General features: G+C 37.9%; 2 protein-coding genes across 2 annotated transcripts in view; one reads left to right on the top strand and one right to left on the bottom strand.

The window, feature by feature from the left end:
- The window catches only part of LOC127440047 (dehydrogenase/reductase SDR family member 11-like), a 42,321-nt gene extending 40,192 nt beyond the window's left edge, over positions 1–2,129 (top strand). Inside the window, exon 7 of the mRNA XM_051696427.1 lies at positions 828–2,129. Within this exon, the coding sequence (XP_051552387.1) occupies positions 828–869 (42 nt within the window). The 3' untranslated portion in view covers positions 870–2,129. The remainder of the gene's footprint in view (positions 1–827) is intronic.
- A 179-nt stretch (positions 2,130–2,308) lies between these two features.
- Positions 2,309–16,012, bottom strand: si:ch211-283g2.1 (sodium- and chloride-dependent GABA transporter ine). The gene is made up of 13 exons (XM_051696003.1): positions 15,880–16,012; positions 14,747–14,881; positions 14,227–14,431; positions 11,700–11,832; positions 10,190–10,324; positions 9,670–9,773; positions 9,203–9,327; positions 8,962–9,074; positions 7,014–7,154; positions 6,076–6,175; positions 5,845–5,945; positions 4,668–4,835; positions 2,309–4,328 (listed from the first exon to the last, which is right to left on the bottom strand). Exons 1-13 carry the CDS (start codon positions 16,010–16,012, stop codon positions 4,170–4,172), a joined length of 1,752 nt encoding a protein of 583 aa, XP_051551963.1. The 3' UTR covers positions 2,309–4,169.
- Positions 16,013–24,737: the final 8,725 nt, after the last annotated feature.

Raw genomic sequence — 24,737 nt, 5'->3', positions numbered from 1 at the left:
GGGCAACAAAGTTGTAACATGTTCAAAAATTGGCTCCATTGACTTCCATTGTAAGTGCCTTACTGTAACTTCAAAAAGGGGCGAGTTGAAATAATTTATTGTGGTTGTCAACATTATGCCACAAATGCTGTCGATTGAGCTTACCTTGTATTGAACCCGGAATATTCCTTTAAATTTGACCACTTGAAACAGGGATAAACATGGTTTGTGCCTCAAAAGTTTTTGTTCGGTAAGGACATTTTTGTCTTTTTGTACAACTGGTACTGTGTCGGGGCACCACTTGATTTCCAATGTTAAAATCTGGGTCCTGAATCAAAACCAGTTGATCTATAACATTTGAACAAAATTGGGCTCATGCTTTGCTTTCTGCCCAGAAGCAGTTATGATATAATATCTTGTGAGTTGGATTGAACACACTTTACAATCATTGACTGGGATTATTATTACTGTCATACTGATCTTCAGGCAGATCCCTAATGGAAAATCCAACTTAAGCTGTTAGCTGTGTTTTGGAACATGGTAGCTGGTTTCTAGCTGGTCCAAGCTGGGAGACCAGCTTAGGCCAGCTACCAGCTTGTCATACCAGCTCAAAGTGATCAAGCTGTTTTTTGGAACATGGTAGCTGGTTGACCAGCTTGGACCAGCTACCATGTTCCAAAACACAGCTACCAGCTTAAGCTGGATTTTCCAGCAGGAATGGGAGACAGACAAATCAAAGCACTATTAGATCCATCACATGCTGATCGATGTGTTCTCTCTGTACTTTGCAGTGGTATTAAATTTGTCAAATTGAATAGTGTCTTTTTCATCTCTCTCTCCTCCTGTAGATCGGTGATGTGCAAATGCGGCCAGTAGAGCAAGTGTCATAGGAACAGAATGGTACGGGAAGTCATGCAGCAGGAGAGCCGGGTCAACTCATGGGGTGACTGCGCCACCTGCTGGTCAAAATATATGTATCACCTAATTTTAAAGAACTGTGATTGGCTCAAATCTGAGAATGTGGCACTTTCTGGGGTGATCTGAAGATTCACCCTGCGTGAGAGAGAGAGAGAGAGAGAGAGAGAGAGAGAGAGAGAGAGAGAGAGAGAGAGGGGTCACCTTTGAAAACCATTTAAAATATGCAGATTTACACAGTCTGCTCCTGTTGCAAATGTAAGGGGAAACTTTTAGCCTTTTCTAAACAAAGAAACTGGAACAAAACAGAGATGTGTGTTACTGTCCGCAATGGTCACCTGAGACCACTTGTACGAGACGAGTATGCCATGAATTGCACATAATTTTTGGTCTTTTTTAGGTCATATTGCATATCCGTTTGAGAGTGAGTGAATTTGAAACACTGTTGCTCAGTGCCGATAATTATGTTAATTACTGTATAATTTTTTTTTATTCTAAGTTGAATTGTATGTAGATGCGATTCTCAAACCGTACTTACAATGGATTGGATACAGCTACTGTACTGTTTGTGGTACAGTAGCTGTATGAGGTTTGCCTAAATAAGCCACAGAGCTCGTTGGCTGTGCTTTTTGGGAGCAAAACCAAGCACAAGATTTTCATTATGGAAGAGGTCGTTTGGTCGCCGTCACACTCCGGAAATCATGTAGGAACCTTATAAATGTTGGTTTTCACTGAAAAGGTGACACTGGCTTCTGTCATAGGAAAACGAGTATGGAAACACTGTAGTGAACACTTGAAAGAAATAATACTTGAAATAATCTATTCTTGTTGATTAAACATAGTGATGATTGTTGGTTATGGATAAATTGCTTTTTCTTACACTGTATTCCACCTCTATACCCCAAAATGGTGCAAGAGTTGATTTCCTCTGTAATTTACAATGGAAACTCAAGGCCACCACATGCCTTTTGCTTTGTATTTAACGTACCCCCTTGTTTTACCAAAAGACAGTTAAAGTGTGTGAAATGCATGACAGTCTCTATTTGGAGCATTTCTCACAAATATTTTCCAGGTCAAATTTCACCCCAAAATCAAGGAGAAAAATAAATAAATAATATGTTGCATTAAGCAAACTAAGCCTTTTTAATATTATTATTATTATTATTTCTTATTTCTTTTTTTTTTTTTTTTTTGCAATGTGATGTTATCTTCATGAGAGTTAAGCACATTTTCTCCCCAAATTGTCAATTCTGTAATGTGAAAATAATTATGAAATGTAATGAGAAAAAAATCATTGCATAAAATCTATACATCATAGTAGTATTTGTTGTACTGCCTTTAATTTATGCTCATTTAAATGTAAAAAAAAAAATCATTGTATTGCAAAACAATTGAGAATTTGAGTAATTACAAAATTCATCCTAAAACGTCCAGACGCATTACAGTAATGAAAGTTTAGGGCATGAGATTTGGGGGGAAAAAATTGCCGAATTATATTTGGAGAATAGTATTGGTCCTAATATTGGCATAATTTTATTTGTGCATGCATATATATATAATATACACACACACACACACACACTGGAGGCCAAAAGTTTGGAATAATGTGCAGATTTTGCTCTTATGGAAAGAAATTGGTACTTTTATTCACTAAAGTGGCGTTCAACTGATCACAGTGTATAGCAGGACATTAATAACATGAAATATTACTGTTACAATTTGAATAAAGTGTTCAGAACGTCTTAAACTATTTCAAAGAGTTCTCATCAAAAAATCCTCCACATGCAGCAATGACAGCTTTGCAGATCCTTGTTATTCTAGCTGTCAGTTTGTCCAGATACTCAGGTGACATTTCACCCCACACTTCCTGTAGCACTTGCCATAGATGTGTCTGTCTCGTCGGGCACTTCTCACGCACCTTACAGTCTAGCTGATCCCACAAAAGCTCAATGGGGTTAAGATCCATAACACTCTTTTCCAATTATCTGTTGTCCAATGTCTGTGTTTCTTTGCCCACTCGAACCTTTTCTTTTTGTTTTTCTGTTTCAAAAGTGGCTTTTTCTTTGCAATGGCCTGGACATGTTTGTGAGAGCAGCTCACTTGGATTGGGACCTTGTGTCAGAAATTTACTGTGGTGTGTGAACAAAGAACAAAGTCCTAATCAGAAGGTATTTTGAAATGTACCTCTCTTTTATCATGTATACACCCACATGGACTTTTGCCAATGTTACAGCATTTGGTTTGTATGTTTTTAGTTTGAATTAATATGAACTAGCATGAATTTCAGTTATTAATGCTTAGAAACACTGAAGATTTACAAAATAAGGAACATTTACTGTAAAAGAAAGCAAAAAGACCTTCGTTATTGAGCATATAGAAGGTAAAGTTCACATTTTGAACCCTAAGAGAGAGAGTTATCTCATGTGTCAATCATCACGCCCATAAAACAAAATGGGTAGAAGATATGACCGGTTTTATGTTCATTATCTTCTCTTTGACTGTAAAACAGCAGAGGTCCCAAATGTTTTATTATTATTATTATTAATAATTAAATCAAAAGGAAATTCCATTAGAATTAAATACAGAAATCCTAACACTGGTTGACTGTTTCGTATGGTGACAACAGTAAACTGTAAAAGTTTTTCCCCCAGGAGAAATTTTTGAAATGATAAAGAATCACAGCCAACCCTGTAGACATGAATAAAGTCTGATAAAAAGGGGTTGTTTCTTCCAGAGAAGAAATGCACTACCAATCAAAAGTTTAGACACATTTGTATCCGTTCCCACACTTTTCGACCAATGAATTTCCAAGACAAGTTGTTTGTGATTCAATATCAATGTCTGATTCGCTAATGAATCATTCAGACCAATACATTGAAAAGAACGATTCACTTCCAAATCAGACAAACATGTTCTAATTCTAGCCAATGAAATATTTAACTGCAGAGCTTAGAACAATATTCATTATGGAATGCTCCATGACTTTTCCATTTTATAATTTTATTCATTTCCATCACCCTTCCAGACCGTGAAATCACAATTTTAAAAATGTTTCCCACGACTGTAGGAACCCTATACATAAGACAAGAAATGTTTATAACTTCCCCAAATGGACCAGCCAACAAATGGTTTCTCTGAATTTGCTGAAACTGATATTTGGGCCAAAATTTCAAACCCAACTGTATTCAAACATCCATAAATAATCCTTCACAGCACAGATCAGCTGGACTAGATCAGGACCAAAGTCAGGTTTAGTCCCCAGGATAAATAGTAGTTCATAAATTAGTCTGGATTGGAGGTTTTTCAGATGGCGGTACAGCCGAGCCGATGACAGCAATGTTGGGTATCACCTCCATAACGGCTCCTTTCTGCAGGTAATACGGGCTCTCTGATTCATCGTCCAGAGCAAATGGTGTGATGGACTTCTTCAGTCTCTGAAAAGAGAAACAAATGGAAAATGCATTGAATTGTATCTTCACAGATCCATTTCATATGAAGGGCCTATATGAATGAGAAACATTTAAATATATGGGGGTCATTCTCAAGGAGCAGCGCTTTTCGTGCTGAAAAAGTTACTTTTGAGCTTTCAATAAATATTTTTTGCCCATTTCAGACCCAGAGTATCAGTGTTAAACTATGACTGCCAATTCTAAATAGTTATTTATTGTTACTTAACCCTCAGACAGTGAGAGTGAACCATGGATAGATAAAAAAAAATATGCATGCATAGATGAAGTACATATACACGTTCAGAGTGCGTTGAGTAACTGTACCTCAGTGAAAGATCCGGGCAGAACCCAGAGTGTGTGCACAGCCGCCAGTGGAATCCAGATAATAGATGCCATAGCGATGAGCCAGCCGACCGCCTGAGCCCAAGGTGGGTATTCATAATCCTCATAACGAGCTGGTTTAAACTGAATCACTGAGAAGACTAGAATAACCTGGAGAACATGGGAACATGGTCAAGTGAGAAACGAATGAAATTGGTGTGTATTAATTACATATAAATTGTTTATCTGTATTTGGGCTGTTGACATGTCCATGCATTTAGCTAATTATTTGCCAATTCTCCAATCAGCTTTTATAACCTCATTTTAACAACATGACAAAAATAGTACTTTAAGACACTGTAAGACCATTTAAAATGAACTAGTAAAGTTAAAGCGGTGACCAGTTACAGGACCTAAGAAATACACTTTCTCTTGTACATTTAAAGGAATATTCCAGGTTCAATACAAGTTAAGCTCAATTGACAGCATTTGTGGCATAATGTTGATAACCACAAACATTTATTTAGACTAATCTGTCCTTTAAAAAAAAAGCAAGAAAAAAAAGCAAGAATCAAGGTTACATTGTGGCACTTACAATGGAAGGCAATGGGGCCAATTTTTGGAGGGTTTATATGCAAAAAATCTGAAGCACTTCCATTAAATCTCCAGTTAAAACTCATGTATTATTTGAGCTGTAAAGTTATTTAAATTGTCATTTTTACAGTCATTTTAGCATTTAGGGTTTGCTGACATCGTCATGGCAACGAAGTTGTAGAATTGGCTGTAACTTTACACAGATGCGGTTAGTAAGTGATTTTATCACATTAAAATCATGTTAGCATGCATATCCTTTATGTCTTGTGGTTATACTTTTGAAACAAAAATGCCCCCCATTCACTTCCATTGTAAGTGCCTCACTGTAACATGGATTATTTTTTATTTATTTTTAAAGAATAAGGACGGACAAGTCAAAATAAATGTTTGTGGTATTCAATACTATGCCACAAATGCTGTTGATTGAGCTTAACTTGTATTGAAGATGAAATATTCCTTTAATATACATTATTTTATTTTATTTTTTTAAAGTCCATAGACACATTATAAGTCCACTACAATTCATTACAGGGGCTTAAATTTAAATATTGCATTGAAAAATCAGGAATATTATACCAGCACTCACAGTGATCAAAGCAGGACAAACCACCCACCAACAAACCCTGAAGAAGATGTTGGGTCTCTTTCCTGTCATCTCTATTAAGTTACTGGAGAGACGCTTCACACCTGATAAAAGACAGCTCAAGTTAACCAAGATGTTTTCATCTTAAAATGTGCCATGCTTGACAAAATGGATATCAAGAATGATGTTAAGATGTGACACATCTGTCCTGTAGGTCACATTTCTTTCTCTCACCGTAGATCCAGCACACGCCAATCACCTCAAAAAAGGCCAAGAACATGATGGACACGATAGCAGTGTAATGATCCATCAACTGGAACACATAGATCCCAACCTGAGATAACAGATTCAACATTAAAAAACATTTTTTCATGAACAGTTAAAATCGCTCCAAAATCGATGGAAGTCAATGGGGCCAATCCATAAACTTTAAAATATTCACTGTTTCAAAAGTATAAACACAAGACGTAAACAATATGTGTTAACATGATTTTATAGTAATAACATAACTTACTATTAATTTCTGTGTAAAGTTATATCCAATTCTACAACTTTGTCATCATGACAACATTGTCAACAAACTCTAAAACCCTACAACAACCACAAAAACACCAATTTAAACAATTTTACAGCTCAAATAATACACAAGTTTTACCAGATTAATTGATGTTTTTACAAAATTATAAACTTCACGTTTCTGCCTTTAAACACTCCAAAAATTGGCCCAATTGACTTCCATCGTAAGTGCCTCGCTGAAACACAGATTTTTGCTTTTTTTAGTTTTTTTAATAAAAAGAGGAACGATTCTAAATACATTTTTCTGGTAATCAACATTATGCCACAAATGCTGTCGATTGAGCTTAACGTGCATTGAACCCGGAATATTCCTCAAATTGAAAAATCAACCCAAAGATAAAGCTAAAATAAAAATGGACGCTATATGAATTCAAGGGACATTTATTTATTTATTTAGGCCTAGTGATTTAATGATTTTATTTATTTATTTAAAAATGTTATCATGTATTTAAAGGTTTAATTAAATACTTATTTAATGATTCAGTTTTGAGTAATTTGGACCTCCATAATAATACTAAAAAATAAACATTAAATATTTACAAACAAACAAAACTTTGGCAAATTATAAATAAATAAATAAATCGAAATATTCAAACCTGCATAACATGAGGGATGCCCAGAAGGAAAGCTGCACCACACACTACAAGCACAAGGAACTCCTTGCGTCTGAGATATTTGAGTATGGGTGTACTGTAGCTGTCGAGCAGACTGGTCACCATAACCTCAACCATAGCAAACTACAGAACATACAAACACGTGCACAAACACAACAGAAGACACTAACATAAGGTAAAGTTTAACATCATGCACATGTATATTATGGAATGTTTGCTGAATGTTAACTTCTATCTTTGAGTGTGACTAAAGCAAACATTTATGCTAGTGTTGCCTAATGTTTTATTTTGAAAGCGATTTGGACAAAAGGGCAGTGCGTGAACAGATCACATTTTATGTATCAGTTTTAATCTTAAATCACAATTTGATCCCTAAAGGGTTACAGGTCATATTTCACTCCAAAATCAAATGAAACAAAAAGGATATATATTCTAGATATACACTCACCAGCCACTTTATTAGATACACCTGTAAATCTACTTATTCATGCGATTATCCAATCAGCCAATCATGTCGCAGCAGTGTAATGTATAAAATCATGCAGATATGGGTCAGGAGCTTCAGTTAATGTTCACATCAACCATCAGAATGGGGAAAAAATGTGACAAAAAATGTACAGAGTGGTTATCTGAGTTACTGTAGCCTTTCTGTCTGCTCAATTCAGTCTGGCCATTCTCCGTTGACCTCTCTCATCAACAAGGCATTTCCATCCACAGAACTGCCGCTCACTGGTTTTTCGCACCATTCTCTTTACACTCTATTGACTGTTGTGCGTGAAAATCCCAGGAGATCAGCAGTTACAGAAATACTCAAACCTGCCCATCTGGCACCAACAATCATGCCACAGTCCAAATCACTGAGATCACATTTTTTCCCCATTCTGATGGTTGATGTGAATATTAACTGAACCTCCTGACCTGTATCTGCATGATTTTATACATTACTCTGCTGCCACACGATTGGCTGGTTAGATAATCACATGAATGAGTAGGTGTACTTAATAATGTAGCCGGTGGTCAATGACAAGACACATTTTTTTTGTCCGTGTCTAATAAATTATTCAAAAATACATTACAAATGCAATTCACACAAAACAATTAGACCTCTTCTGAGATGAACATGTTTTCAATTACTGAGTTCAAAGTCATTTTGATATTTTTTCTGTGGCTTACAAAAAAATGTCATGTGGTGCAACCAACATGTACTGAACGTAGAAATTTTGTTGTCATGTTACAAAAATCATAAAAGAGAGAAGCTTTCTTTAGTCCCAGAAGACTGTGTGTGAAGATTTAAAAGCAAATCATAATTTTGTCATATCATTGTGAATGATGAAAAGGCACATTTAGTTCAGGTCATTTGGTGAAACCGTGAGAAAATTTCTTGATATTCTTGACTTAAAAATTCATGATATTTATAAAAAATATTTTTCACCTCCTTGAAACGTATGTTTGAAAACTTTTTTGAAATGAATGATGAAGTTGTGTACACTCATGTACTCAAGGTGCAAGGACACTATTGATGGTTGCACCACATGACATTTATAAAGTCATTCAATAATTTTTTTGATGTCATAAAGAGTCATGAAAATAATGTCACAATGCAAAAGTCTAAAATGGTGCTGCAATAGACAAAATATAATTTATTTTTCTTTTGTGTGACCCAAACAAATTCTTGATAGGTTTCGTGAGAACCCCAAAATGATTTAATGAGCAATGTTTAATCAAACATCTGTTTGTGAGTGACTTTGAACTGTTCAAGTAGCATTAAATAATTTGCAAATGTGAATCAGTCCATTGTTACGTATTTACACCTTGACCTAGTTTTCAGCATTTATGACTACAATGAAGATTCATTTCAGGACCTCACATGTTGTGTAGCACTGGTCACAAAGGTATGTGTTCATAGGAAAAGGTTGTGTTGTTGTCATACCTGACTGTCGAGGCCGAGGCAGAGTAGCATGAAAAAGAAGAGTATGGCCCAAAGAGGAGCGACGGGCATCGTTACAAAGGCTTGTGGGTAAACCACAAACACCAGCCCTGGTCCTGCAGAATATATATGAAACAAACCAGATTCGTCACCAATACAACTAGTTACTTGATGTAACTTATCAAAGACAAAAGTGTAAAATGAATCAACCTTAGTTTTAATTTACATAAGCGTTGAAACCCACCATCAACTGCGATCTCACTGACTGGCACGTTCTGAAGGTGAGACATGTAACCAAAGGCAGAGAAAATGACAAATCCAGCAAAAATGCTTGTGGCAGAATTTGTGATTGCAATGGCCAGAGTGTCTCTACAGTAAACAAGACATGAATTTAAGGATGAATATGAAAATAAATCAACATCAACATGCCATATATATATATAGAGAGAGAGAGAGAGAGAGAGAGAGAGAGAGAGAAATCTCTAGAAATATTTTGAGGTTAAAGTTCACGATCACATGACATAAAATGCATATAAAAACATGACAATAAATTATTAAGAACAATGAGTGAATTTGCACTGGGGCCCATAAGATCCTAGTTACGCCACTGCCTCCAGGAATATTTGTGTAAGCAGATTGAACATGAGAAAATAATCTAAATTCACCATATTTTTACTTTCTGTGCTATGTAAATAAGTAATGTCTTCTTACTTGAGGACATTGTTGTTGTAGGAGTTGTAGCTGGACATCGCCATCAAAGACCCGAAGCCAATCCCAATGGAGTTAAAGATCTGAGCTGCTGCATTAACCCATACCTAAAACAATGTAAATATAAAAATGTCACATCATGTACAAATAAATACCAAATTTATTTCATCCAAAACTCTAAAAAGCATCTCAGGATGCACCTCACGAGTCTGCAGAGCTGGGTTCAGACAAAGGGTGACTACTTTGAAGAAGCTCAAATATGTATAGTTTAAGTTTATATATAGTTTTGATTTGTTGAAATGTTTTTGGTCAATGCATAATTCCATTCTCCATTTCATAGTTCACACACAGTATATCCTTAAAAAACTAGAAAATAGTACAAAATAATAAGTGAGTAGGTGTCTTCAAACTTTTGAATAGTAGTCTAGGAATATTACAAGCCAATTTCATGAAATGTTACACCTAAATTTAACCTATTGATTAAAACTTTATCTCTTAAATATCAAATTTTTCTCATGCTCACCTCCACATTGAGCAGTTTATCCCACGCTGGTATGATGAAGAATCGAATGCCGTCCATGGCTCCAGGCAGCTGCACGTTATTGATCAACAGAGCCAGAAGAATGACATAAGGGAACAGAGCTGTGAAATACACCACCTGTGAAAAAATATATATATTTTGCATAATGAAAATAAAGACTATTTGACATTATTTTCATGACATTTAAGCACATTTTCCCCCCAACAAATTATCATTCCTGTAATGCAAAAAAAATTGTTGGTGTTCTTGACTCATTGTTGGTGTTGTCCATTAATTAGATTCTCATTACTGTAATACAGCAATTTTGAGTGATATGATTTCTTGACAGTTTTCATGGGATATACCCAAATCAATGAGTACCATGAATGATATCAAAGTATTGTATTACCCTCTGATAGCATCTATATAATTGTTTTGTAAGGTAATAGCTTACATAGAGAAACAAACACATTAACAGATGGACAGATTACGGACATATGGACATATGGATGATCACTTGTATAGGCTCCCCTCAGGGATGTGTTTTATCACCATTATTGTTCATTTTATATATTAACTCTTGTATAAGTAACTTCCCAAATAGGCATTTTATTAAGTATGCAGATGATCCTGCTTTAGTGAGCCTTTTACATGATGGGCCAGTTCTTGACTTCTTCCTAAATTGGTGTGAGAAGTCAAATCTTCTTTTAAATAATAGTAAAACAAAGGAAATGTCCATTGATTTTAGACAGCTGCAATCCTCTAACACTACATTTATCAACGGGGAGCCAACACAACTTATACTGATCATATATGCATGAAGACACAACAAAAAATGTACTTCTTAAAGAATCTGTTATTTTTTAATGTCCACAATATGCTTCAGATGTTTTATTGTGCTGTTATCGAAAGTGTATTGGCCTTTTGTATCATTTGCTGGTTCGGAAACGCTACTGAGAAACAGAAAAAGACACGGTAACAACGGCCAGTAAACTGTTAGAAATTACGTTTCCAAGTATGGAATGTATCTACAGAAAGAGATTGATAAACAAGGCAAATGACATTGTGGGTGACAAATGGCGTCCCCTTGCCTATTCATTTAAACTGTTGCCATCTGGTCAACGGTACTCTCCTCACCGATTGACTAAAAACAGATCCAAATTATCATTTGTTCCCCAAGCCATTACGCTTTTAAATGGGTAATGCAAAATCAGATAGCATGTCCAGCTGGTCTGGCAATCCTATCTTAATTTGTTGCAAGGTGCACGGTAAGGGTGTGTGTATGTGAATGTCCATTGATGACTCTGTTTGTTGCGATGAAATGCCATGCGAGTATGCTGCAAACAAAATTTCCCTACGAGGACAAATAAAGTCTAACTAACTAACTAAGATTATTTCACATAAACTTTCTCTCTCTTTATACATATACGTGAATTCATCAGCAGAAATTATTGTATTGAGACTCCGTGCAGCATAATGATGAGTGATATATTCTCCACTCGTCACATCTCACCTTCCCAGTTGATTTGACCCCTTGAAAGATGCAGAGGTAGACGAGGATCCAGGCCAGTAGCAGCAGAAGGAAGAGTTCCCACCGTAATATTCCCGTTTCGTCCACACCGCTGGTCCTCTCCAGAACCTTAAAACTAACAGAGCCCAACACACTCAAGTTTATAGACCTAAGATCTTCCCCTGAGAAAACTTTCCCATACAAACCAAGAACTTCCCCAGTGGTTAATTCATTGTGTAGACACTAACTTCAAGTATACTGTTGACTGTATAATACAGTCAAGTATATAACCAACTGCAACCTATGCCAGTTAGACAGCAATTGATAGTCCACTGACCACTGCCTACATCTCTTCAGTCTTTTAAAATGGAATATACAGACAAACTAATGCCAACTAAAACCTACCACTGCATACATCCCTGCAGTCAATTTTGAATGGACTATAAAGACTTTTAATCACCAGCCTTACAATTGAATGATTAAACACTTCCTTACTTGAAAAATTAGATCACTTACTCTATTCAATGAATACATGACTTGTATTACACATGCTATATGTAATATTATTTATATAGATGTTTGTTTATTATTTATTTTGAACCCAGAGCAGAGGAGGAAGGGCTCCCCAGCTGAGTCCGGTTCCTCTCAAGGTTTTTTCTCTCCACTAACTATACATACTGTGGAGTCTTTTTGCTACTCTGAAACAATGTGAAGAGAAGAGAAGAGAGGCTCTTCTCCTCTGTTATTTCATGTTGTTGCCTGATTTGTCAAGATGACACAAGAAGAGAAGGGAATGGGGAACATGATGACATGAGTAGAGAAGGGAAGGGATGGAACAACAAGACAAAAATTACTTGACAAATCATGCTATAACAACATGAAATAACCAAAGAAAATGAACATGACTAGATGAGATGAGACGAGATTATACAAGTAAAATTAACATTAATATCATATTATAAAAACATGAAACAATAGAGGCTCTTCTCCTCTCTTATTTCATGTTGATATAGCTTGATTTGTCAAGACGACACAAGAGAAGGGAATGGGGAACATGATGACATGAGAAGAGAAGGGAAGGGAAGAGATAAATAAAAATGGCTTGACAAATCATGTTATAACAACATGAAATAACAGAAAAGACAATACAAGAAGAGAAGAGAAGAGAACAGAGACACTTCCTGTTTCCCAATTTTTAGCCATGGCAACAGCATTCGATATATCAAAATCTGTTCGCAATTTAGCATCTTCAGTGTCTTGGCATAATGTTGTCTAAATGTCATGACAGTATCATGAATCACCTAGGAGGAGTATTTAAAAGTTCAGAAACTGCAATGTAATTAAGAAAGTTGTCCAGCTTGATGAGAACTACATATATGTAACAATTTTGGTGAATGTAGGTGAAAATGGGGATGCTACAGAGGCTGTCTTACACATCCATTTTAAATGGGGTGCTAAAGAGCCCCCCTGCACGCCCCCCTGCAACATTTTCCCAGCCCTAATGCCCGACGACTCTGATGTGTGTGCAAAAGTTCATGAAATTTTAAGCATGCCAAGTGAATCAAAAACACCAAAATATAGGAAGAAAGGAATGATAACAATTAATGATCTGCCATGGCAACAGTATTTAAGATACAGTATCAAATATCCCTTTACAAATTTACATCAGCAGTGTCTTGACATTATTCTAAAGAATTTTTAAGCAATTAATGTAAACATAAGAGGGCTATTTCAAAGACTGTTGAAAGTGCCATACTTCCTGCTGCCAGTTGGTGGCGCTATGACCATGACATTGTACAATCTACAATGTCTTGGCATGATGTAGCACAAATTTGGTGCCAGTCACATGAATCCCCAAGGAGGAGTTGGGGATTCATTAAAAGTTCAGAGCCTGCGATTTTCAGAAAATCCAAAATGGCTGACTTCCTATTGGGCGGAGCCTGGAGCAAACAGTCTTTATGACTGAGTATGAAAGTTGTTCAGCTTTATAAGAGCTATATATGTACCAATTTGGGTGACTGTAGGTGAAAATGGGGGTGCTACAGAGCCCCCACCCCTTAAGAAGAGAAAAGGAATAAGAGAAGAGAAGAGAAAAGAAGAGAAGAGGGAAAAAAGTGATGAGACTAGAAGAGAAGAGACGAGAAGAGTAATGTAAAATAGAGAAGAAATGTAAAAAAGAGAAGAGGCGAGAAGATAAAAAAAAGAGACGAGAAATGGAAAAAAAGAGACAAGAAGAGAAGAGACGAGAAAAGAAAAGAAAAAGAAAAGAAAAAAGAGAAGAGAAGACAAGAGAGGAGAACATGATTTGTCAAGATGACACGAGAAGAGAAGGGAAGGAACGAGACGAGACAAGAAGAGATTGGAAGAGAAAGAGAAAAGGAAAAAAGAAAATAAAAGAAAAGAAGAGAAGAGAGAAGGAAAAAATAGAAGAAAATGAAAAAAAGAGACAAGACTAGAAGAAAAGAGACAAGAAGAGAAAAGGAAAAAAGAGATGAGCAAAAGATGAGAAGAGAAGAGGTTATGAACACACTTGAAGAACTGTTGGCTGGCGGTGGATGATGATGAGCTGTTGGTCACACGGTCTGTGCAGTTTGCCGTGTTCCACGTGTTGTTACAGTTCTGCCAAAGCAGCTCACTCCGAAAAGAGCTGAACATGTAGTACAGCGCCCATGTGATGATTATATTATAATACGTGCACATGATGAAAGAGATGGCCACTGTTGCCATGCCAACACCTGAGGATTATAAAGTTAACGTGATTGCATCAGTCACTGACCTTTGACCAGATTTTGATCCAGTCATGAATCATACTGTAATATGTCATACTGTGATAGTCGTATCATCAACAATTACTGTATATTGTGCTTATGTGATAGAGTAAATGTTCAGCAAGTTTTCCAAAAACAATTTCTAGTTATATATATGTAAATATTTTAAAATCTTAATGTTATATAACATGTTATACAACAAAATACAATTGCACTTGTTGTAATCAACCACACTGTTGATAATATGTGTATAAGCATGAAATTTAATCTGAGGACTGTTACCTTTGAACAGGGGACAGGCTTTGGTCAGGGCCAGGACAGGCCCTCTCCTCAGGTACTGACCCAGAGTCAGCTCCATGTGTAACAGGGGGATGCCCAGTACCACCAACATGAGCAGGTAAGGCACCAGGAATGCACCTGCAAAAATCAATTACAATGAAAAAATACTCATTGAGGAATAGGTGCATGCATGCATTCATAGATGATTGAATCAAATGTTGAACTTGTTTTGAGGGGTGAAAACAAAAATACGTTAAGCATTCGGAAAACATATTAGCTACATGTAAACATTACATATCAGTATAATCACGCCCAGTGTGGAGTGAGAGAATGATTGCAGTGTCATTGTTATGCAAGCCAATCTTACACACAATTACAGTTACAGATAAACTCAGGTCTTATTCTCTCTCTTTATCCCACGTGCAGACAAATGTTTTTTGTAACGTTACAGTTTTAAAAGTTAAAGGTGAAATTGATAAACGACAACAACAGAAGATAACAAAACACACTGTCATTGTTACGATTTTCATTTTCATATAGACGTGCATGGCTTCATAACGCTGGATTTTTACACCAAGCTTTTTCTCATGTATTGTATTGATCAATACACAATAAGATGTCAATACATGAGACTGAGAGTGAAAAGTCAGAATAAAGGACTATTGCATTTCTGTAGTAATCTGTGAGAGCATTTTCATGTTATATTGTAATTTCAGATTGTTCCTATCTCACTTGGCTTGGAGTCCAGTTTAAACCAGCTAAGAAAAGCATTTATTTTTATTTTTTTTAACAGTTACATGTCCCTGGTATTATAGTTATACCATTTCCACAAAAAAATCATGGTACTATCATGGTACTATTAGGCACTTTTTCTGTTAGTGATGAGCCAGAACCTGCTGGAAAGACCAGCATAAACCACTCCAAAGTGGTTTGCAGGTCTTAACTGGTTTAAGATGTTTTAGCTGCCCTTCCAGCCTGGCCTTCAGTTGGTTTCTGAGCCTGGTCAAGCTGGTGGGCCAACTGGTCTCCAAGCCTGACCAGTACAGAAGTGTCCAAAAACCCTAAAAACTGACCAGCCTAACCACCTTAGACAGGTTTAAGCTGTTATTTTCTTTTTCCCAGAATCTATCTCTTACCTCCACCACTCCTGTAGCACAGGTACGGGAACCTCCAGATATTCCCCAAACCTACAGCACAGCCAATCCCGGCCAGAGTGAACTCAATCTGCCTGCTCCATGTGGGTCTGCCTGCATCCTGCTCCACTGCCATGGTCTTCTCCAGATGGATTTAGTGGTGTGAAGGTAAACCGAGATAGCAAGGGAATGTCATGATAGTTGTGTAATGATTGTTTAGGAACTGTAATGATTAGCTGAGAGGCATAAAGCAGTGAAGAGCGTGGCAGACAAATCTGTGAGCTTGAATGGACTCCAGCCTGAATAGATGATAGGAAGCTTGTGTTGATGCCATTAGTAAAGATTCTGTTATTATTGCATGCTTTACTGCAGGAAAGATTCTCAGATTCTGAGAATAACTGTAAATTATTGGCTGTAAAGTATTATCACATCAGAGTAACCAATTTGAAAAGAGAGAAAAGTTATAATTAGATTTATAGTAGCAAACAAATATTATATACTATATGTTCTTATATAAGAAACATCTATGTAGTATGGCACCCCAATAAGGTACTCACACTTAATACATCAACTTATAGATGGAGGTTTGCCTACCAAACATTTATTCATAACAGCATAAAGATTGTAATACAACTTTTCAACTTGGAAATAATATATTTGTAATTTATGATTTTATGCAGAAAGACAGAATTGGATCTTGGAACTACTAAAAGGACAGTTCACCCAAAAATGAAAATTCTGTCATCATTTCATCATGTTGTTCCAAACCTGCATGAGTTATTTCTTCCGTGGAACCCAAAAGGAGATGTTTGGCAGAATGACACCATTTCTCAGTCACCATTTACTTTCATTGTATGGGAAAAAGATGCAATGAAAGTGAATGGTGACTGAGGTTATCATTCTACCTAACATCTACTTTTAGGATTGCACAAAACATGTTTTGAAGGAGAAATGTCATTGTTTGAGTTTTATCTATTAAACTATAAGTATATAAACATCACTGACAACGTCGCCTATGGGCACAAACCCACCTTCGCTGGACCAGACAGGACTGGCAAAAAGTGCTCTTCACTGACGAGTCATGGTTTTGTCTCACCAGGGGTGATGGTCAGACTCATGTTTATCGTCGAAGGAATGAGCGTTACACCGAGGCCTGTACTCTGGACCGGGATCGATTTGGAGGTGGAGGGTCTGTCGTGGTCTGGGGCGGTGTGTCACAGCATCATCGGACTGAGCTTGTTGTCATTGCAGGCAAACTCAACACTGTGCGTTTCAGGGAAGACATCTTCCTCCCTCCTCCCTGACATGACCCTCCAGCATGACAATGCCACCAGCCATACTGCTCGTTCTGTGCGTGATTTCCTGCACGACAAGAATGTCAGTGTTCTGCCATGGCCAGCGAACAGCCCGGATCTCAATCCCATTGAGCACATCTGGGACCTGTTGGATTGGAGGGTGAGGGCTAGGGCCATTCCCCCCAGAAATGTCCAGAAACTTGCAAGTGCCTTGGTGGAAGAGTGGGGTAACATCTCACAGCAAGAACTGGCAAATCTGGTGGTCCATGAGGAGGAGATGCACTGCGGTACTTAATGCAGCTGGTGGCCACACCAGATACTGACTGTTACTTTTGATTTTTCTTGCACAGGGTAATAATAGCACTAACCACAATTCCAAAGTACTAGAAACACAATATGACAGTAAGCTAGTGAAACAAGTTTAAAAACCATTTCACATTTCCTTGCAAGTTTGAGCACATTACATCTTTTTTTTGCACTTTGCATATATACTTTGTTTTGAAAGAGCAGTGGCAGTCATTCAGTATGTGTTATCGCCGCACAGTCCTCTCCTCTCAGATCATGTTCGGTCCAGTTATCTGGCTGCCCAGGATTCCAACGCCTGTAACCATAAATACAAAAATTGTTCATTATGGACCCTTCCCATATTTCTGGGTTTGTAACACGGAGGTAACCTATAGACCGGTCCTGTCTCAAATGGCACCCTAAGCACTTGCGGCCCTCCTCTGAGTCCAGACTTCGGTGACGTGAGTGAGTGAAGACAGTTGGGATGCTAGTCAGGAAGTCCATGAGGGTGCATGAGTTATAAAAGTGTGCATTTGTGACAGACTTCAAGACTTCAGTCAGATGACTCATTTTTATACATTGTTTTTCATATACACGCAGTTTTAAAAATTATTATTTGAAAAGTCATGACATTAATAGATAGGGTAAAGAAACACTTTAAACTCACTGCTGAATATTTGTTTTATTAAATAATTACAAGAATACACTGACAATACAGCATTACAAGATTTAATCATGAAACTCTGTAATACAAAGTGCACGTTACAACAAAACCCCATCGTTTTATATATTTAGAGAACAAATAGACATGTAAACCTGTGGAAAAAATACATATTACAATGTATAATGATTTATTTATACAGTTACATTATTGTTGTGTTGAAAATGATATCATTTATTATTTTTGTGTTTTATGTTTATTGTTGTTGAGCCAATGGTGTGAACTTACCTGTGTAAAATGTAAGAGGAGTGTAAAGAGATAGATGAAAAGAGAGTGCATGGGGTGCAGATGTCTCCATCTTCACATTTATACCATGAAAAACATTACAGTGTGTTAATTTTTGTGTATTTTAGTTAGGTTGTCAAAACGAGAGCCAGAACTAATACTACAGCTATGGGAGTGATGGCTAATAAGGACTATTTCCCAATTAAATTTTCCTGTTGTTCTCAATCCGCCATTAACCGCTATAAAACAGGGAATGGAGTGTTTCCAGAGACTGAACCATGTCTAGCTCGCTCAGTCGGACTTTGTGTTCGCTCAACAAATCGTCAGGGCGAGGATTCATGATATTTTCTGAAGAGGACGATACCAGATAGCACTTTGAGCCACCGGACACTCTCAAATTCCTCTGGCCCAGACAGACTTCTAACACTGGGAGGTGAAACACACTCTAATGAACCAAGGATTACAGAGAGACCAAATACACATAGCAAAGGGAAAAGTGTTTTTTGGAAAGAACTCCGGGCACTGCCCTTGTGTACTAAGAAAGTGTAAATAACCACTACATAAATTGTAGGCACCGCTGGGATTCTTGGGTATCAAGTCACATAACGTGAGAGAATTTCCTGAAAAAAAGCCTCAGTGATCAATGATCATATACTGTAATTTACTGTGACAGTGGCTGCTCATACCAAGCATCCTGAGCTTGTGAATTTGCTTAGAGGATGGCGTGTCGAGGAGAGAGAGTCAATGAGGCTCACGCACTAAAGGTAATCATCCCTGAAGAGACTGAAGAAACCCTTCAAACTGATAAAAGTCTGGTACGAGTGCACAGGAGGACAAATGTATAACAAAAGAATGGCTGTCATGAAAGCTGTACAGGCTGCAGAAGCTGAAGTTATGCCAGAACATTGCTTAGAGGCTAATGAAAGTGCTTTTATTACAGCAGAACCTGGGGAAGAATTGTACAATCACATTTCAGTTAATGCAGCAACACCCAAGTGATAGACTGAAGAGTTCCATTCATCCAAAACCACTGTTGTTTAAAACAATAACTGATTAGTCAGCTGCCTACCTTTTCAGAAGCAGCCAAAAAGTTTGTGTAAAACAGCCATAATAAAAGTGTATTTCCGTCCTGGCATTCTCCATTGGTGTTGTTGATTTTGTAGTTGCTATTGAATTGCACATGCAAACGGCTTCACAAGAAAAATGGTCTATACTATATGATGTTACTACGGGGGTACTGTAGAGAATGCTAATGCAAAAGAGGAAAAGTCTCCACGGGTGTGCTGTTCCTCATAAGAGTTCTCATCAAGAAAGTTACTAAGGGAAAAGTACCAGAACTGTAGGTGGGAAAAGGCCTATTGATGGAGATGATTATTACTGCTATTGCGGTGGGGAAAGTGGGCACTTTGCAGCAAACTGCAAAAATCCAGAAAATCAAGCCAAACTCACTGAATCAAGCTGATTCAGTCATTGAAAAAGGCAAAAGGTGGAAACTCACACCTGTGAGACCAATTCCAGTGCCACTAACTGTTCGGTAATGAGTGCTGTAGATGTACAGGAAACAAAACACCTTCCAGAAGGTTTAATAAGCCCTACGTCTGTTGCATGGGCATAGCCAGGGGTGTACAACTACCACCCAAAATGTAAGCTTGCACACCTAAATGAAATGGCAGTTTCTTTGATGTTTTACTGTTTGCATCATGTCAGACATGGTATTATCCTTTATTAATATTGGATTAATAATTAACGTAACAGTATTATTCCACACAATGTATTACTCATTTATTTTCCACAATTAAGTTTATAAACCAATTAATGTAACTAAAACCTGGTGTATTTTTATAATTTTTTCTATATTGTGCAAATTGTACCATCATTTATATTTGTGTCTTAAGCATATTTTATAAAATAATGATGAATCATTCCAAAACATTTTTTTTTTTTTTGGACAAATTATTAAGCCACATATTTTTGTATATTAACGGGGCAACTTACAACTTAACTTTTTCATTCATTTAAACTACACAGAGCTTGAAAAAATTATAGCCAAAAAGAAGTTGATGCAATGATTGTTAATGGTAATTCACTTAATTGTGCTTTAGTTCTGCCACTGGTCTGTTGTACTGTTGAGTGTTAATGGACAGCCTTACTAGACAGAGTCTCGCAAGTAACAAATTTTTGAAGCCTGGTACAAACAGCACCTGTTTGACATTCCGATCCACCCAGTCACTGGTCTGGCCATTTGGGGGCTTAAGTGAGTAAAGTTACCCCTATCTAGACTATGTGATGGTAGATATGGAGCTACCAGCAAAAACCACAGGAGCTCAGGAAACCATTTCAGTCTTGGCTCTGATCTGTCCTGGACCCAGTAGTCCAGACAAAACCCCTGTTATACTGGGCACTAACACCAATCTTTTAAACAGTTGGCCCAACTATGTAAAGAGTGCTGGAGTGGACATCGCCAAGTTCTCCCATTCATTTAAATAGAAGTGGCCCGTCTCTGCTAAATAGTCTCTGGTAAACTGCATTTCAATCATTTCAAACTTTTTAAAAAGGTACAAATTCTACATTCTAGAAATGAATGTGATGTCATGAAACTGTACATGCAGTATAATAATGATACAAGCTGTGACTGTTTGAAATTTTATGTCAGCTACACATCTTTAACCTAGAATATTTACAAGATTGGAACCTAAAAATTAAAATGTTTGGGGAATTACATAACTCACTCTTTGTTCATGGTGTAAGCAGTGCCATCCGCCCATCTCCATTGCTCTGTGTTCTGATCCATTAGACCCACCCAGTAGTTATTTGGGATGGTAATATAGTTTCGAATTGCCTAGGGGGAGAGATGAGACTGAGAAATTGAGCAAGAGAACATATTATGAAAACCAAACAATAAGTGTGTGTGTTTTAACTGGATAGGTGAAAATTATAATCTATTTTAATTTGGCTGTAATTATTCCATGTTTGATGGCTTTGCACATACAGGCAGTGTGAAAGATGAAGGGTCCATACAAAAAATAAGTCTTATAACTGTAAAGACTGACCACTTAAACCACTAATAAAACCACAACTTTTTCCACATTACATGTTATGTTACAGCCTTATTCCAAAATGGATTAAATTCATTATTTTCCTCAAAATTCTACAAACAATACCCCATAATGACAGCGTGAAAGAAGTTTGTTTGAAATCTTTGCAAATGTATTTTAAAAAAAAAAAAAAAAAAAAAAAAAAAACACCACATGTACATAAGTATTCACAGCCTTTGCTCAATACTTTGAAGCACCTTTGGCACCAATTACAGCCTCAAGTCTTTTTGAGTATGATGCTACAAGCTTGGCACACCTATTTTTGGGCAGTTTCTCCCATTCTTTGCAGGACCTCTCAAGCTCCATCAGGTTGGATGGGGAGCGTCGGTGCACAGCCATTTTCAGATCTCTCCAGAGATGTTCAATCGGGTTCAAGTCTGGGCTCTGGCTGGGCCACTCAAGGACATTCACAGAGTTGTCCTGTAGCCACTCCTTTGTTATCTTGGCTGTGTGCTTAGGTTCATCTTCCAACAGGACAACGACCCTTCGCCCCAGTCTGAGGTCCAGAGTGCTCTGGAGCAGGTTTTCATCAAGGATGTCTCTGTACATTGTTGCATTCATCTTTACCTCGATTGACTAGTCTCCCAGTTCCTGCCACTGAAAAACATCCCCACAGCATGATGCTGCCACCACCATGCTTCACTCTAGGGATGGTATTTGCCAGGTGATGAGCGGTGCCTGGTTTCCTCCAGACATGACACTTGCCATTCAGGCCAAAGAGTTCAATCTTTGTTTCTCATGGTCGGAGAGTCCTTCAGGTGCCTTTTGGCAAACTCCAGGCGGGCTGTCATGTCCCTTTTACTGAGGAGTGGCTTCCGTCTGGCCACTCTACCATACAGGCCTGATTGGTGGAGTGCTGCAGAGATGGTTGTTCTTCTGGAAGGTTCTCCTCTCTCCACAGAGAAATGCTGGAGCTCTGTCAGAGTGACCATCGGGTTCTTCATCACCTCTCTGACTAAGGCCCTTCTCCCCCGATCGCTCAGTTTGGCCGGGCAGCCAGCTCTAGGAAGAGTCCTGGTGGTTCCAAACTTCTTCCATTTACGGATGATGGAGGCCACTGTGCTCATTGGGACCTTCAATGCTGCAGAAATGTTTATGTACCCTTCCCCAGATCTGTGCCTCGATACAATCCTGTCTCAGAGGTCTACAGACAATTCCTTGGATTTCATGGCTTGGTTTGTGCTCTGACATGCACTGTTCACTGTGGGAGCTTATATAGACAGGTGTGTGCCTTTCCAAATCATGTCCAATCAACTGAATTTACCACAGGTGGACTTCAATCAAGTTGTAGAAACAACTCAAGGATGATCAGTGGAAACAGGATGCACCTGACACTCAATTTTGAGTGTCATGGCAAAGGCTGTGAATACTTATGTACATGTGATTTCTTTTGTTTTTTATTTTTAATAAATTTGCAAAGATTTCAAACAAACTTTCATGTTGTCATTATGGGGTATTGTTTGTAGAATTTTGAGGAAAATGATGAATTTAATCCATTTTGGAATAAGGCTGTAACATAACAAAATGTGGAAAAAGTGAAGCGCTGTGAATACTTTCCGGATGCACTGTACAAAGCCGAGCCAGCCTGACTTGCTGCTCCATAGGCCTTGCCTAAGAGAGCCGATGTCATCCTGCAGGGTTTGGATGGGTAAGTGGGCCTAGTGTTCCACGTCCGGGTCGAAGAGGGGCATAAGTGGGCCACTAACGCCTCTAAATTGGGGGTTTAAACATATACCCACGGTGCTCAACATGGTCCAGTGTTGTAAAGGCTGAGGCTCTCGGACGAGCGTTCGCATGGAGTATGGCGAATACCACGTCTTGGTGAGCTGTTTGTGCAGCTTGAGTAAGAACAGGGCCAGCTTGGATAGAAGCGATCATCTAGCTGAGAACGCTCGAGAGAGTACCTGAAATGGCACAGCTTCAGAGACTGCAGCGGGGTCTTCCTCTCCTTTGAGAAAAACAATGGCGAGCTCATCCACTGACTGTGTCCAGGCCTCACCTTCAGACACCATATCGTCCATCTTCGCAGTAACCACCGAACGTAATGAAGCCCTGCACCCCAATAGCGGCATGCAGGTCATCATGGGCATACTCCACAGGCGAAAACGCTTGAGGATCTGCGATGTGCAGATCATGATGGCAAATCCACTAGAAGTCCTTAATTGACATGCAGAGAACAGAGATAATCGCTACCCTGAAGAAGAAAATTTACCAAACAGCACTGCACACCGTCGTATATATGCCGATGACACACGCGAAGGGGGCGGAGCACAAAGCAGTATGTACCAATTCAAATTGCCATGTTTTTAAAGAATTTCAGAGATTGGTTATGCCCCCATATAGTCAGCTATGATGCAGCATAGAAATTGAAGGGAACTGGTGAGCACTGGCTGAAATCACCAGTTTTAAACTGATTGGCTTCTGCTACACAACTTCTGGGAGTTGGGGTGCAAAGGTTTTTTTATCTGTCTGCCTGTAAACAAAATTAGGTTTTCAGGCACCAGCGTGATACAAGTGCTTTGATGAAGGACTTATCACTGGATTTGCCAAAATTTGCCAGGTTTGTGGCATAAAATCTTCAAAAGAAAAGTTGAGTTTTGTTAGAGGCACTCAGCAGCAAGTAAACTACATATCTACAAGCAGAACCGTATGTAAATAATTGGTACCGATTCCTTTTTAATTTACGACAAAGAACCAACGTGAGAATCAAAGGTGTTTGGTATCAATGACACCAAAACTGGTGTGACGCATTTTGAAGAGTGGATGAGATTTGAGAGCTACTGCGGAGAGATTATCAGAAAATAACTTTATAAATGTAGCACACAAATCATATCATAATTGCATGCCATAGATACTGTCGACACTGCTTAAGTTGTAATTAACCTCCTATGAAACTACAGTTGGACGGCGGAGGTGGCACTTTTAATATGAGCAAAATAGACTGAGCTAAGGAAGTGAGATTAATACCTATGAAAAGCTTGACTTGCATGCATTTTTAAAATAAACTAATCGAGTTGGCTCAGAGAATGCCTAGAGATGTTATCGGAGAACCAGAACAAGATCATCCACCTAGAAAATTAGTCCCAGCTCAAAAAAGGTCTATTTGGTCTTTACAGATAAAATAATTAACAGGTTTTAACTGAATACGTCATAGAGCGCTTTAACAAACGTTTGATCTCTACATTGCTACTTTTAAACCCTCCAGAATGCTGGCCTGGTTTACGTTCATAATTTCAATGT

Source organism: Myxocyprinus asiaticus, chromosome 4 (assembly GCF_019703515.2).
Source record: "Myxocyprinus asiaticus isolate MX2 ecotype Aquarium Trade chromosome 4, UBuf_Myxa_2, whole genome shotgun sequence".
In the NCBI taxonomy this organism is placed as follows: domain Eukaryota; kingdom Metazoa; phylum Chordata; class Actinopteri; order Cypriniformes; family Catostomidae; genus Myxocyprinus; species Myxocyprinus asiaticus.
The sequence above is the reverse complement of the archived record's forward strand: the minus strand, read 5'-3'. Positions and strand labels throughout refer to the sequence as shown.